Consider the following 15,317-nt stretch of genomic DNA (forward strand, 5'->3'; position numbering starts at 1 on the left):
GGCCTGGGCTTCTCTTCTTGGGTCGTCAAATGATTGTGCAGCTAAACTCTCAAGACCCTCTGAGTGGGTGCCATAAAAAAAACAAGTAACGTGTATCTAAACTAGGCCACCAATTTTAATAGTTGGAGCACTGAAGCAAAAAAGTCACAAAGATAGAGTCTGGTTCTGCAAGAACTACACTACCCGTGATCTTGACAGGAAAGATCCACCAATCAGAGAATCGTGTCAAACAAAGTGCGCCAATAGATCACTGCAGTGATGTCCACTTACATGAAGCAATGTGAATGATGAGTCGGTCTCTGATCCCTCTCAAAGCCAGGCAATTTGGTGCTCTATTGAGTCAAGCCAATTAAATTTTTAAGTTTTGAAACAATGCAAATGCACAAAACAGTGTTTGCTCTGGAGTTGTCTTCAGTTAAAAAGTTGTTCTGACTGTCCAAAACCCGTGGGACAGCAGGTCCTTCCTAGTATTCACTGTTAAAATCAAACTCTCTTGACATTATGATCAGGGACTAAAAATGAAATGTTTTAAAATGACAGTACTCTGCGCTAAGGGTGGGTGAAATACCAGTTGCAGTGTTGTCAGATCTCACAAGAGAAACAAGCATCCTGGTCTGGAAAAACAAGCCCAAAATAAGCCACTTGCCAAACCAAAATAAGCAAAAATAAGCAATGAAATATTTTCTTGTGTGGTGGATTTATCAGTATGGCTGAAACGTGTAGTCCATGTTTTCGACAATGTCTACAATAAAAAATTGTTGACAAAAATTTTCACTGTCGAATAGTCGTTTGAGCTCATTTAACGTAGCATGAGATCACAATAAACTCTAACGATAATGCGCGATAGCAGCACTGCTGTTCACTGCTGACTGAGGAGAGGAAGAATTACACAGATTACAGTCCAGATGCACTCTAAACATTACAAACAGCTTCAGGTGATGTAGATCACAAAGTATGAGGGAATTATAATGCAACAATACCAAATAAGTAAATACAGAAGCTATCTCGTTGTGGAATAAGTGGAGCTGCCACTCCGCTGAAGCAAAACTTGCGTGTCAAGCATCTTTACACACCCCGACGTTACATCTTAAATGAAGTTATATTTAATTTGTTATAGCGTTATTAAAGTTAAAATAATACGGAAGCAGGTCATGTAAATAAATACAAACTCCGAAACTGGCATTTCTATGTGCGGTTTATGTGCGCTTAATGCAGCTAGATTATAACGTGATGGCTATGACTAACTGAATCATAATATATGTAACTGTGCATTTCTTATTGTAAAAATAATTGGCGATACACAGCTTTATTAATACGAGAGAGTTTGTTTTTTTGTGAGTTAAAGATGGATTGAAGTGAACAGAAAGGTGAGAGAGGGTAGTTTTTGCCGAATTGTAAACTGCAACAAAATACGTTTTTGATTTGTTTTGGCTTGTTTTCCAATATAAATATCTAAAACTCCTTTAAAACAATGCACATTTTCTTCAGCAGTTATACAGCAGAAGAAAACTGAATCTAATATTAAAAACACAAATATTTGTAAATATATAAAAATCTAAAAAAGATGCATTCACCGGAGAAGCAGCATGTAAGATGTTTAGATGTGTTTTTAGAGAATAGATCTTGACTATAAGTATATTTTGTCTTTACTGCACTCGCAGAAGTATAACCAAGTTAAACAAATACACTTATATACAAAATACATAGATACATCCTGTTAAAGCAAGTCTAAATATCTAATATTTTGCTTATCAAGTAAATGTATCTTGTTTTAAGGAATTTTAGACAATTTTAAAAAGGAAAACAAGACAAAAACACTTGAAAACAATAGGACTTTTTTTTGCAGTGAGTTTCTTTACTGAATGAAACTTAAAAAAAATAAAGTATTTTTTTTCCCTTTTAATTTAGTGATGTCATTTAGAGGTATTTTTAAAAGATGGTTTTGTCCTCTTTATTGTTGATAAGCACGTTTAATACAACCTTTTAAGTCGGGGCACAAGCTGAATAATCGGTTAAGAGGTAATGATTAATCGCTGAATAGTTGAATAATCGTTCGATTAATCGATTATCAAAATAATCGCTAGTTGCAGCCCTATTTATCAGCATAGAAATCATAACAAGCATACAGTTAATTAACGGTAAAGCATTTTAATTACAGATCTGCTTCTCAGTCAAAACCCAGCAGCCTCAAATCAGTATCACGAAGCAGATGCATCATATCTAACAATAATTCAGTGAAGACTTGGAAACAATTGAGACATGTACTTTTTACTTCTAATAATGTTTTCCATGTATCTGGATCAGCAGTGAATGTACAGTGCATGTAGTAATGATACATAGTTGATAAAAAGGGCTTCACTCATGGAATACGACATCCACAATGGGCAATTAGGCAAAGAAATGTGTGATGTAGCCGTTTCCTTCAGTATCACTGAAGTAGCACATGCTTCATTTTTTGGGGTAACGTGAAGTGGTGTAGTTGAAGACATTTACCCGTTACTAGCATTTAAAAATAACGCTTTCACTCCGAAACAATTGAAAATCACTTTGTTCCCAATTTCGGTTAGATTCTGCAAAAAATGTTGTTCGTTTTCATTTTTCGTTTTTATTCCTTGAACCGTTTTTAGACCCTGTTTATGGCATACGCTTCCTCTGTACATTGTGGTTCCCAATTTCCTTTGATTACTTTGAGTCAGGCTCTGTCTCTCTTGCCGTCATTGACCCTGTCTACGAGAGGTGTGAAACTAACTGCTTTCAGATGGGCTGCTTTGTCAGTGTCTGAAAGCTAAAAGAGAAGAGAGGGCAAGCGTGAGACGCCGCTTTAACTTTGAGCCCCCCTCTGAACATCTCTCCAGGGAGTCCACTCTATAGATCAAATACCCATGATGTCACACCGCAGGCAACTGCGCTTCTGGATTCTTTTGAGAAGCAGACTTCAATGGTGGAAGCAGATTTAATCATCTTTTAAACATTATATAATGTAATAACGTAGTAAATGGATATCTATGGTTTGCAGTGCATAAATAAATGTAGGTTCTTTCTGAACTGCTGGCAAAACAAGTTTAAACTAGGTACAATATGCCCAACAAACAGCACTTTGTGGGCATTTTTGCAAGCAAAGCGGCCATCGAACACAGTTCTTTTCTGTGATTTAAGAGGTGCTGCTGCCTAACATTTGATTGTAAACAGTAACTTCATCTATAGGCAGCTAAAATTGTATTTAAACAGGCTTTTACCAAGCAGTTTTGTTTGCTCAATACCTCTGTCTCCTCTGCTTTTCATGCAATGACAACAAACCTTTCCATGGGGCAAATTGGAGATGAAGGCAGCAGCAGGCAGGACTCCAGACTCCCAGTCTGCCTTCACCGTTCCAATGACCTGAGTAAAAGGCATACACTGGCACAGGTAAACCGATTATGGTTATTGCATTAAGACCGCCAGTATGCAGTTTCCCCTCTAAGGTCCAGTTCAGTTAGTGTATATAGTTTCTGACTTACAGCTGTGGAGGCACTCAGTGCCTTACGGGTAAAAGAAAAGGCAGCCCGCCACTCTTGTCTCAAGGAGTTGCACGACTCATTTTTACTAGTTGACTAGTTAAGTAGTTGACTAGTTGGCAGGCCAGTGTTTCCCTAAACTTGTTTTCATTATTCATGCCAATGCATGCTGGATTATCATGAATGTTGCAGAAACAATATCATTGCATGCATGAATCTGGCAAACATTGACCTGGGTTCAAGTCTGGCAGGGGCATGTCTCTCTTTTACCTTTCCTATTTCCTATCTCTCCGTACAACTAAGTCTATCAATAAAATGTGGCAAAAAGCCCCCCAAAATACATCAACGCCCCACATAATATCTGTACATCTAATTCCTGGTACACAAGTAACACAGAGAACACCCTGTCTAATTGTACCCGTTATTTTCTCCTCATCTCCAGAATTCCACATGGAGTCGAGCCAGCAAACTTTTTACTGTTTCAGGAATGTATTCACAGGCTTGTCTCAAGAGCTACAATAACACCAGAAATGAGGCCCGTCCTCTCTCATCTGGCGGTAAAAGTGGCAAAACCATTCCTCACGGTGCTAGGTGCTTTATTACCGTGGTCCGCTACAGCTAGCCTCTGGGAAGCCGTATAAACTCGACGCAAGTTTAAACGATGGGACTCACACCGGTTAGCCCTGTATTCTAGAGACTGGATGCTATTGAAAGAGTTTTTAAGAGCCACATTGTGCCAGTGTGAATAGTTCCAGCAGGTTCTCTCTTAACCTACTTAAATTTCAGATTGTTTCTCACTATAACCTATCATATGCCTTCAGAAGTCTTGGAATATGATGCACAAGCTACTTTTATGATACTTTTGGGTCCTTTTTTAAACTTTAATGCTATTGCACTGACTATACGAACTGCAATATTAATAAAAAAAAAAAAAAAGTAATGAGTTTGGAATGACATGGAGGTGAGTATATGATGGCAGATTTTAATTTTTGGGTGAAGTATTAATTTTAACCGATTAAAATAAACGCTGTATGGCATACTCTTGGGTTGCTGCGTGTCAATCTCTCAAAATACGCACATTTCGAAAGCCTTTAAACTCACTTAGAACTGTTTTTAGCATCCAACTCTGTCAAATACATCATCACACACAGTATGACTGACCACTCTATTTTTATAAAGTCAGCTCTACAAAGAGGGCTCTATAAATTCCTGCGGAGAACACATATTAAATACAAGTGTAAAACTAAACTCCTGAACACAATTTCCACTTTGAGGAGTTGAAACAGACAGAACAAATAAAATAAAGGAGAGTATATTTGATTTAGAGTTAGAAAGGCCTTGAATGAAAGACAGCAATGACAGGGACAAAGCACGAGAAAATGGGAGATGAGAAAAGCAAAGAAATGATTGAAAGAGTCAAGTGGATGATTCATCCCCAACAGCATTATTTGTCTTGTTTTTCTGTGTGCAGACAGTGATCTGTTAGCTATTCTTTCCCTCGCTCTCTCAGACTGGACTGTGATCGCTGAATCTTGGTGGTTGGCCAACACAAAGGGAGTGCTTCTAACTACACACCCTGACAAACATCCAGTCTGTGACACCCTATACTAAAAGTGAGTGGGAGGATAGAGGGCAGGGTGGGACAATAAGAATGGCCTGAAGACCCGAGGCCAGTGTGAGGAGGTGGGCCAGTTAAAGGAACCGTCACTTGAACAATCGGGCCGGTGCTGCATTTATGCTGTCAATTCAGTATATACTGTACTGTATTTTCAAGGGAGCACACCCAGATGATGCGTTCTTGCATTAAATGAAGCGCAGCAGACAGGAAAACAATACAGGGGACTTGAACTTGAACATGTATTTTTAACTTGACATGTTGTCTGGAGAAAAAAAAAAAAAAAAGTATTCACGGCTCCTTTCTGACAGTGTCCTGTCAAGTGTCCTGTATGGAGTTACATTATATATCTGTATAATTTGAAGCATTTATTGCAAGTTGTAAAGTTATGTTTCTATGTTTTGGAGATTTTGCCCTTTAAAGAAATCTTAATGTTTAATAAAACTGTATCTCTGCATAACCTTCCTAAAGATTCCAACGTTAGGATTGAATTACTAATTCATAAGTTCCTGAACGAATCAATATGGGGATAAATGTTTGGATTCTTTGGATTCATGGAGGAAAGAGAACATCTGAGAACCAAGAATTCAGGCTATTCAAAGAAACTTGAGTAACAAGTGTAATTCTAATGTGTCATCTGCATGTGTTTGCTTGATACAGTGGGTACGGAAAGTATTCAGACCCCTTTACATTTTTCACTCTTTGTTATATTGCAGCCATATGCTAAAATCATTTAAGTTCATTTTATTTCCTCATTATTGTACACACAGCACCCCATATTGACAGAAAAACACAGAATTGTTGACATTTTTGGACATTTATTAAAAAAGAAAAACTGAAATATCACATGGTCCTAAGTATTCAGACCCTTTGCTGTGACACTCATATATTTAACTCAGGTGCTGTCCATTTCTTCTGATCATCCTTGAGATGGTTCTACACCTTCAATTGAGTCCAGCTGTGTTTGATTATACTGATTGGACTTGATTAGGAAAGCCACACACCTGTCTATATAAGACCTTACAGCTCACAGTACATGTCAGAGCAAATGAGAATCATGAGGTCAAAGGAACTGCCTGAAGAGCTCAGAGACAGAATTGTGGCAAGGCACAGATCTGGCCAAGGTTACAAAAAAATGTCTGCTGCCCTTAAGGTTCATAAGAGCACAGTGGCCTCCATAATCCTTAAATGGAAGACGTTTGGGACGACCAGAACCCTTCCTAGAGCTGGCCGTCCAGCCAAACTGAGCTATCGGGGGAGAAGAGCCTTGGTGAGAGAGGTAAAGAAGAACCCAAAGATCACTGTGGCTGAGCTCCAGAGATGCAGTCGGGAGATGGGAGAAAGTTGTAGTAAGTCAACCATCACTGCAGCCATCCACCAGTCAGGGCTTTATGGCAGAGTGGCCCGACGGAAGCCTCTCCTCAGTGCAAGACACATGAAAGCTCGCATGGAGTTTGCTAAAAAAACACCTGAAGGACTCCAATATGGTGATAAATAAGATTCTCTGGTCTGATGAGACCAAGATAGAACTTTCTGGCCTTAATTCTAAGCGGTATGTGTGGAGAACCAGGCACTGCTCATCACCTGTCCAATACAGTCTCAACAGTGAAGCATGGTGGTGGCAGCATCATGCTGTGGGGGTGTTTTTCAGCTACAGGGACAGGACGACTGGTTGCAATCGAGGGGAAGATGAATGCGGCCAAGTACAGGGATATCCTGGACGAAAACCTTCTCCAGAGTGCTCTGGACCTCAGACTGGGCCGAAGGTTCACCTTCCAACAAGACAATGACCCTAAGCACACCGCTAAAATAACGAAGGAGTGGCTTCACAATAACTCTGTGACTGTTCTTGAATGGCCCAGCCAGAGCCCTGACTTAAACCCAATTGAGCATCTCTGGAGAGACCTGAAAATGGCTGTCCACCAACGTTTACCATCCAACCTGACAGAACTGGAGAGGATCTGCAAGGAGGAATGGCAGAGGATACCCAAATCCAGATGTGAAAAACTTGTTGCATCTTTCCAAAAAAGACTCATGGCTGTATTAGATCAAAAGGGTGCTTCTACTAAATACTGAACAAAGGATCTGAATACTTTCCGTACCCACTGTATGTATGAAATTGTGTTAGTTTGAACTATTTACACTGTTTTATATCAAGAAATCTTGGGGAGAAACAGTGTGATAATTTTGTTCAGTTTTCTATTGTTACTTCATTCAAACAATTGTTGTAATTTGACTGTGTGCTTTACAATTAAGTTGTGACATACAGTACGCTCATATCATTGATTGCCTGCACTGAGTGCTTCTAGGGGATTTCATAAATTGCTCGCAAGTTTTCATTGTTTAATTCTTGGAAAGAAATACAGTTCTACACTTGTATTGGCAGGAGGCCATTTTCTTTTCAATGATAGCCAATCAAACAAGTGGGCGTCTCTTGAAGGTACAGTACACAGAAAACCAAGTGTTTCAGACAGAGGGCCAAAGGCAGGGTTGGAAAAGTGTTACGTAATGCTATATTATGACGGCTTTTGTGCAGAAAACATTACTAACTAGTGCTGTCAGCATTAACGCGTTAACGCATGCAATTAATTAAAAATGTATAACGTGTTCATTTTCCTAAATCGCAATTAAGACATACCGATTTGACACTAGATTCTGTTTGACACAGTCAGTTGATGCTCCGCTCAAATTGAACATAATTTCAACTTTGTACCCATTACCGTCTTTGTACTGTGGAGTTCGGAAAATGTTAATAAAGCATCACTGTTACATATTGTTTTGTTCTAGTATGTTGTTCTTTCTAAAGAAGGAAATAAATGCATTTTGGCAGGAAATAAGTACATATAGAGACAAATAAAATAAAAAATATTCATGCCAGGACCCCTTTAAGGCCAGTGAAAATGTTGCCAGGGCAAGACAAAATCTAATTTACCAACAGAAAAAAAAAATCCTTTTTATTGAGCCCTGGAGGGTGTTGTCATTCTGTGAAATCCCTCCATTTTTTCCCCCATTCCCAAAGCCATATCCATTCCTCCCATCTGATCTGCAGTCTGCTCTTACCTCGTTTCCAAGCAAAGCAGAAACACATGCTTCAGAGGCATCGCAAATGGCTGTGAGGTCGTGACCCCCCTCCAGGGCAAGCACCAGCCGGCCACCGGCCAGTCCCATCAGCTGCTTGGTCAGGTAGCCAAAACCTGCCAATGGGGAGACACGAAATGCAAGTGGGGGTTAGAGCTCGCCCAGAAACTCTAGTTGCTGGCCTTTGATCAAAGGAGCCAGAGAATTAAGAAAAGACAGAGAGAGGGAGTATTACATCACATTTTTTCCTTCTAAAGAGATGGTACGCTGGATTTACAGGGCCTAAACATATAATACAGGGCAGGTTTAACTTTAATAAATGTGTCTTAGTATTCTGGCTCCAGGCAGCTGTGCATCTGACTCTTAGTATAGGGCTCTCTTAGATGAATATATGAATATTGTAAAATATTTCTTTAATTAGAAGCATTACATTTCCTTTGATAAAACTACACAACATGTTCTCTAATTATTCCACATACAAAAGCCTCATCAAAATCTATGAAAATGACATTCACGTACGCATGAGCACATGCATATTCCATGATGAGAGACTCGGTCGATGACAGAAATAACAAACATCCAGCAGGATGGATAGAAAAATGGCATTTGGACACTTAAGGATAAGACATATTTGTTTTTTATCCAAGACTTAACAAGTTCATATTGAATCAGCTGCTGCCAGCTCAGGAACCTTTTACAAAGGGCTGAATGAAATCCTTTATCAGGGGTTAAGATAATGTGATGAAGTAACATTAAATTAGTTGTTTTGTAATTAAAGTGTGACTAAACTTTACATTATCGTGACGTGCACATTTTGAATCGGAGTATTTCTGACTCTGCATTCAAATCATTAGAGACCAGAAATATTGACAGACAAGATGCTTTTGTGTCGTGGGTAAGTAGACAAGTGAATTTCTGTGTAAATACTAAAGATATGACTATTTTAATGCATGTTTATCATGTTATAGATTTCTGAAAATATTCCTGTTTTCCCATGCATTCTACTCTACTGCTGAAGAGTAGAATGGAAACTTGCCAGCATCTCACTGAGTGTCAGGTGTGTGTTTCATATCAACAATGAAGAAATTATTGTTCTGCCACTATTGGACTGGGATACAAGTATGGACCAGCCATCAGGATTAAACCGTGCAGCGCATCCACCGGCCGCAGCGTGAGAGCAGAACGGGACAACCACCGGTCCTCTCACCAGAGCAGCGTAGCCCTAACAAACCTGCATTGCGCTCGCGCCCTCAGTGGCAAACACAGCTTGAGTTGAGCAGCCCATTTCAATTCAACACAGAATTAGCTGTTATATACTTGTGTGATATGGAAATCTTTCTGTCTTTCTTTTGCGGACAATGATGTACTGACAAAAAAAAAAAAAAACGTTAAAAAGTGTAAAAAGAGACTTTTTTTTTTTTTTCAAAAGAACTGGATGCCAACATATTTTTTTATTTATTTTGGATTTTTTAATTCCCATAGTTACATTTCTGTTATTCTATAATTTTGATGACTTCACTATTATTCTAAAATGTGAAAAAATTATAATAATGAAGAATGATTAAGTGACCTCAAACTTTTGAACAGCAGTGCATATATATATATATATGAGGTCCAGCTATTGACACTTCTAGGGCTTTTTTGTTTAACCATCAAAATGCTCCAATTCAATCAATTAAATTAAATACATTTTAAATAGGAACAATTTTGGCTGTTATACATATAAAGTCAAATCAAAGACAAAAGAAGCAGTGAATAATGCACAAGATCAAATAATAAATTCTCTGCAAGACTACGTTTAAAATAATTGGCCGATCCTCATGTTAGATCAGAGATGCTGGGAATGTTTTAATAGCAGATTTTAGCTTCTTTTTTTTTTATCAAAAACAATTGCATATTAGCATACAATTCAACAATACAGATGTCTTACAGCTACAGGTCACTACAATGTCTATAAAGGCACTAAAAAAATCATTTTAAGGAATAGTTCACCCACAATGAAATTCATTAAATCATTTACTTACCCTCTTGCCATCCCAGATGTGTATGACTTTCTTTCTTCTCCAGAACACAAACAAAGCTATTTAGAAGAATATTTCAGCTCTGTAAGTCCATACAATGGCAAGTGAATGGTTGCCAGAACTTTGAAGGACCACAAAGCCAATAAAGGCAGCATACAAGTAATCTGTACGACCCCAGTGGTAAAATGCATGTCTTCTTACTGGATCCAATTGATTTAGCTGGGAACAGACCAAAATATAACTCCTTTTTCACCATAAATCTTGGCGAGCATGATTTGAAGCGTGATTACTTTTCCTAAACAACTGGAGTCGTATGGATTATTTTTAAACAGCCTTTTATGTGCTTTCTTGAGCTTTAAAGTTTTGGTCACCATTTATTTGCATTGTATGGACCTACAGAGCTGAGAAGTTGCTTCTAAAAATCTTTGTGTCAGGCAGAAGCAAAAAAGTCATACACATCTGGGATGGCATGAGGGTGAGTAAATGATGAGACAATTTTCATTTTTGGGTGAACTAAAGTATGGGCTATTTTGGCCCAGTGCCCTGCTTATTTCCTTATGTGTATCTTTTTTAAGATATGCATGCTTGAAAAAGAAAATCAATGCTGTCACAGGTCATTGGGCTGTCCTAAGATCAGCAGGTGGCTGAAATCTGATTTAAAGTTACGTTTATAGGCAGGAATGTCACCAATTCAGACTGGAGAACCTGTCTTTCTTTAGACTCTTAGAAAATGTTTTAAGAGTAGCAGAATACCGCTCCCTGCAAAAGCAGAACAGTGTTTGTACTTTAGTGTGCATGCATTCAAGCACTCTCAGCCTTCACTAGGAGATGTAATCTATAAAAGCCAGCTTGAAGATGTAAGCAGAGCCCACTAACAGGATAAAAGCACCCTTTTGGACACCAATAACAAGTGTACTACAATTAAATGTTTAATTTAGAAACATGCCTGGAACGCCATCTTGATGTTATGCGCAGATGTGAAAAAGGAAAAAAACATCAGGGATCCGGAAGAATGAAAAAAGATGACTGGTGGCATATTCCATGAATACAATACACTGTGTTTTATTACTTAAAAAATTTAATTAATTCATGTCATTCCAAACCTACACTCACCTAAAGGATTATTAGGAACACCATACTAATACTGTGTTTGACCCCCTTTCGCCTTCAGAACTGCCTTAATTCTACGTGGCATTGATTCAACAAGGTGCTGAAAGCATTCTTTAGAAATGTTGGCCCATATTGATAGGATAGCATCTTGCAGTTGATGGAGATTTGTGGGATGCACATTCAGGGCACGAAGCTCCCGTTCCACCACATCCCAAAGATGCTCTATTGGGTTGAGATCTGGTGACTGTGGGGGCCATTTTAGTACAGTGAACTCATTGTCATGTTCAAGAAACCAATTTGAAATGATTCGAGCTTTGTGACATGGTGCATTATCCTGCTGGAAGTAGCCATCAGAGGATGGGTACATGGTGGCCATAAAGGGATGGACATGGTCAGAAACAATGCTCTAGGTAGGCCGTGGCATTTAAACGATGCCCAATTGGCACTAAGGGGCCTAAAGTGTGCCAAGAAAACATCCCCCACACCATTACACCACCACCACCAGCCTGCACAGTGGTAACAAGGCATGATGAATCCATGTTCTCATTCTGTTTACGCCAAATTCTGACTCTACCATCTGAATGTCTCAACAGAAATCGAGACTCATCAGACCAGGCAACATTTTTCCAGTCTTCAACTGTCCAATTTTGGTGAGCTCTTGCAAATTGTAGCCTCTTTTTCCTATTTGTAGTGGAGATGAGTGGTACCCGGTGGGGTCTTCTGCTGTTGTAGCCCATCCGCCTCAAGGTTGTGCGTGTTGTGGCTTCACAAATGCTTTGCTGCATACCTCGGTTGTAACGAGTGGTTATTTCAGGCAAAGTTGCTCTTCTATCAGCTTGAATCAGTCGGCCCATTCTCCTCTGACCTCTAGCATCAACAAGGCATTTTCACCAACAGGACTGCTGCATACTGGATGTTTTTCCCTTTTCACATCATTCTTTGAAAACCCTAGAAATGGTTGTGCGTGAAAATCCCTGTAACTGAGCAGATTGTGAAATACTCAGACCGGCCCGTCTGGCACCAACAACCATGCCACGCTCAAAATGGCTTAAATCACCTTTCTTTCCCATTCTGACATTCAGTTTGGAGTTCAGGAGATTGTCTTGACCAGGACCACACCCCTAAATGCATTGAAGCAACTGCCATGTGATTGGTTGATAAGATAATTGCATTAATGAGAAATTGAACAGGTGTTCCGAATAATCCTTTAGGTGAGTGTATATGACTTTCTTTTATTATGTGGAACAAAAACTGATTATGATTATCCCTGTCCCTATTTTCAATACATTTGGCAGTGGATAGCGACTCACTTTAAAGTTTAAACAAGGACCTAAAAGTATCAAAAAGTTAGTCCATGCATCAAATCCCAAGTCTTTTGAAGACATACGATCACTTTTGGATTTTTCAGTGGAAATCTTGACGTTCACTGAACATTTATAAGAGAAGCTAATTCACAGCAGTATGCATGTTAACGAGAACATGCAGTGCTTTTTAAATTCTTTAAAAATGACTTACATTTCAGGCTGTTTCTCACCAAAACCTCTCGTATGCCATTAGAACACTTGGTATGACGTAGTAGCTACATGGACTAATTCAATGATACTTTTGTGTCCCTTTTTTTTCTTTTTGATTTTGTCCCCTTTTCTCCCCAATTTGGAATGCCCAAATTGCGTTCTAAGTCCTCGTGAAGGCGTAGTGACATGCCTCAATCCGGGTGGCGGAGGACGAATCTAAGTTGCCTCCGCATCAGAGACCGTCAATCCGCGCATCTTATCATGTGGCTTGTTGAGCGAGTCACCGAAGAGACCTAGTGCGTGTGGAGGCCCATGCTATTCACCGCAGCATCCATGCACTGTAGGGCCACCATGTGCCCTACAGTGAGCAAGAACCACACATTATAGTGACCATGAGTGAACACAGACAAAATGATCAAATAACTTAAAGTTTCTCAACAGTAATAATGAAGAAATTGGGGTTTAATCTGTATTTAGACAAGTGGTTGCAAAAAAAAAAAAAAGGTTTCAGACTCTGTTTTATACCTTTTCTTGGATAGTGCCTGGTGCAATAATGTGGCCTCTTATTTTTGTGGCATTAGCGCATGATAAATTTGACTGCAATTAAGCTTTTAGACATGAATAATGAGAGAGAAAAAGCGAGAGAGAATGAGAGAGAGAGAGAGAGAGAGAGAGAGAGAGAGAGAGAGGGACAGAGGCAGGCTCATTTTATTGCACTGAAGCCTAAAGACAACTTTATCCCATGAGATTCCTCCTAAGTGCAGGGGAAGAGAGAAAATACTTACATTTGGCCGTTAGCTTGTATCCTCCCAGAGGTGATGGATGCCCCTCCACAGCATCAAAACCAGAAGAAACCAGCACAACATCTGGAGCAAACTCATTGGCAATTGGCATGACCACCGTTCTATTAAATGAAAAAAAAAGCACAAAGGTACAAACAGTGTCAAACAGGGAAGTCTTATTAATGGGAGAGTTCACTCAAAATAAAAAATCTGTCATTAATGCACTCTCATGTCATTCCAAACCCATTCGATTTCTTTCTTCCATGCAACACAAAAGGAGAAATTATGGAGAATATTCTGGTTGCTCTTTTTCCTATAATAATAATAATAATAATAAAAGAGGACTGAAGCTTTCAAGCAAAAAGGATGCAAAAGTACTATTGTACACTATATTCCAAGTCCTCTGAAGCAATGAATAACTTTATGTGAGGAACAGACCTAAATTTAAGTCATTATTCACTGAAAATCTGCCATAGTGACATCTGCCATAGTTTTCCATGGTGCATTTATGAGAATGAATTTCAGAAGTAGCAATGTCTAACTGAATTGTTCTTTTGAGTCAGATCGTTTCCATGAATCCACATCTAAATAATCAATTATGGTCTAAATAATTAATTAATTGGACTGAACTGCGGTCACTGGAGGTTTCACGGCCGAACCACCGGCCCGCTCGGTTCTCCTGATGGCCATTACGCCCCTGATCGACCCAAAAGTGTGTTGGCCCACCGGGAAAATTCCCGGTATGCCAGATTACCAGTCCAGCCCTGTTAACGGCCCATTCTGAGGTCAAGTCTCAATTCCTAACCAAGATTGCCTGTTGCGCAGTCAGCCGTTGGACTCGCTGACCTGGAGCTCGGCAGAGGTCATATGACAACATGATTGGGGAGTGTGCATGCCGTGAAAACTATCCCATCAGTTGTAGCTGTCTGTAAGACACATACAGTGCACACATCCATACATAAACACATGCAAGCACACTACGATTCCGTTTATCTTGGCATAGAAGATCGGGATTTGTAGGGGTCGTCAAAGCTCACTTCGGAAGACGACGACATGCACATTGATTAGGCTGGAGGATATTCTGACTTGAGTTTATGACTGCGGCCAGGCCCTGCATTCTTTCTGGGCTCACAGCTGTGAGGCTATATTAAGATGACAGATTTCTCTCTCTGAACTGCAGCTGGACAGAAACTGGATATGTAACTGGGCTTGGTGGCGAGGGAGGCTTGGCTGCTCTTTGCTGCAATGTGTGTAGGTGTAGTTGATATGACAGACTGGATTTAAGGATGGTTGTGACTCTATGGCAGTGATGTGTAAATGAAGATTCCCTACCGTAGAGGTTTATGGTGTAATCATCAAGGTCTAAATATATTTCAACTTGCATTCAAATGTATTGTTACCATGGTTACACTGTCAACAGTAAACACTCAGTGCGTTTACATGCACAGCAATATGCCGATTCCTACCAAGGACTCTCCCTTTTCTCCCCAATTTGGAATGCCCAATTCCCAATGTGCTCTAAGTCCTAGTGGTGGCGTAGTGACTCGCCTCAATCTGGGTGGTGGAGGGCGATTCTCAGCTGCCTCCACGTCTGAGACCGTCAGTCCCTGCATCTTATCAAGTGGCTTGTTGAGCGTGTTTCCGTCGAGACATAGCACATTATAGGCTTCACGCTATTCTCTGCGGCATCCAAGCACAACTCA

General features: G+C 39.7%; 1 protein-coding gene across 2 annotated transcripts in view; it reads right to left on the reverse strand.

The window, feature by feature from the left end:
• Positions 1–15,317, reverse strand: part of hdac4 (histone deacetylase 4) — a 259,844-nt gene that overhangs the window by 17,457 nt on the left and 227,070 nt on the right. For both annotated transcript variants that reach the window (XM_052148118.1, XM_052148119.1), the window contains 2 exons: positions 13,618–13,736; positions 8,170–8,303 (listed from right to left, as the gene is read on the reverse strand). In XM_052148118.1, the coding sequence (XP_052004078.1) occupies positions 8,170–8,303; positions 13,618–13,736 (253 nt within the window). The remainder of the gene's footprint in view (positions 1–8,169; positions 8,304–13,617; positions 13,737–15,317) is intronic.

The sequence above is a fragment of the Xyrauchen texanus genome, chromosome 18, assembly GCF_025860055.1.
Source record: "Xyrauchen texanus isolate HMW12.3.18 chromosome 18, RBS_HiC_50CHRs, whole genome shotgun sequence".
Classification (NCBI taxonomy): domain Eukaryota; kingdom Metazoa; phylum Chordata; class Actinopteri; order Cypriniformes; family Catostomidae; genus Xyrauchen; species Xyrauchen texanus.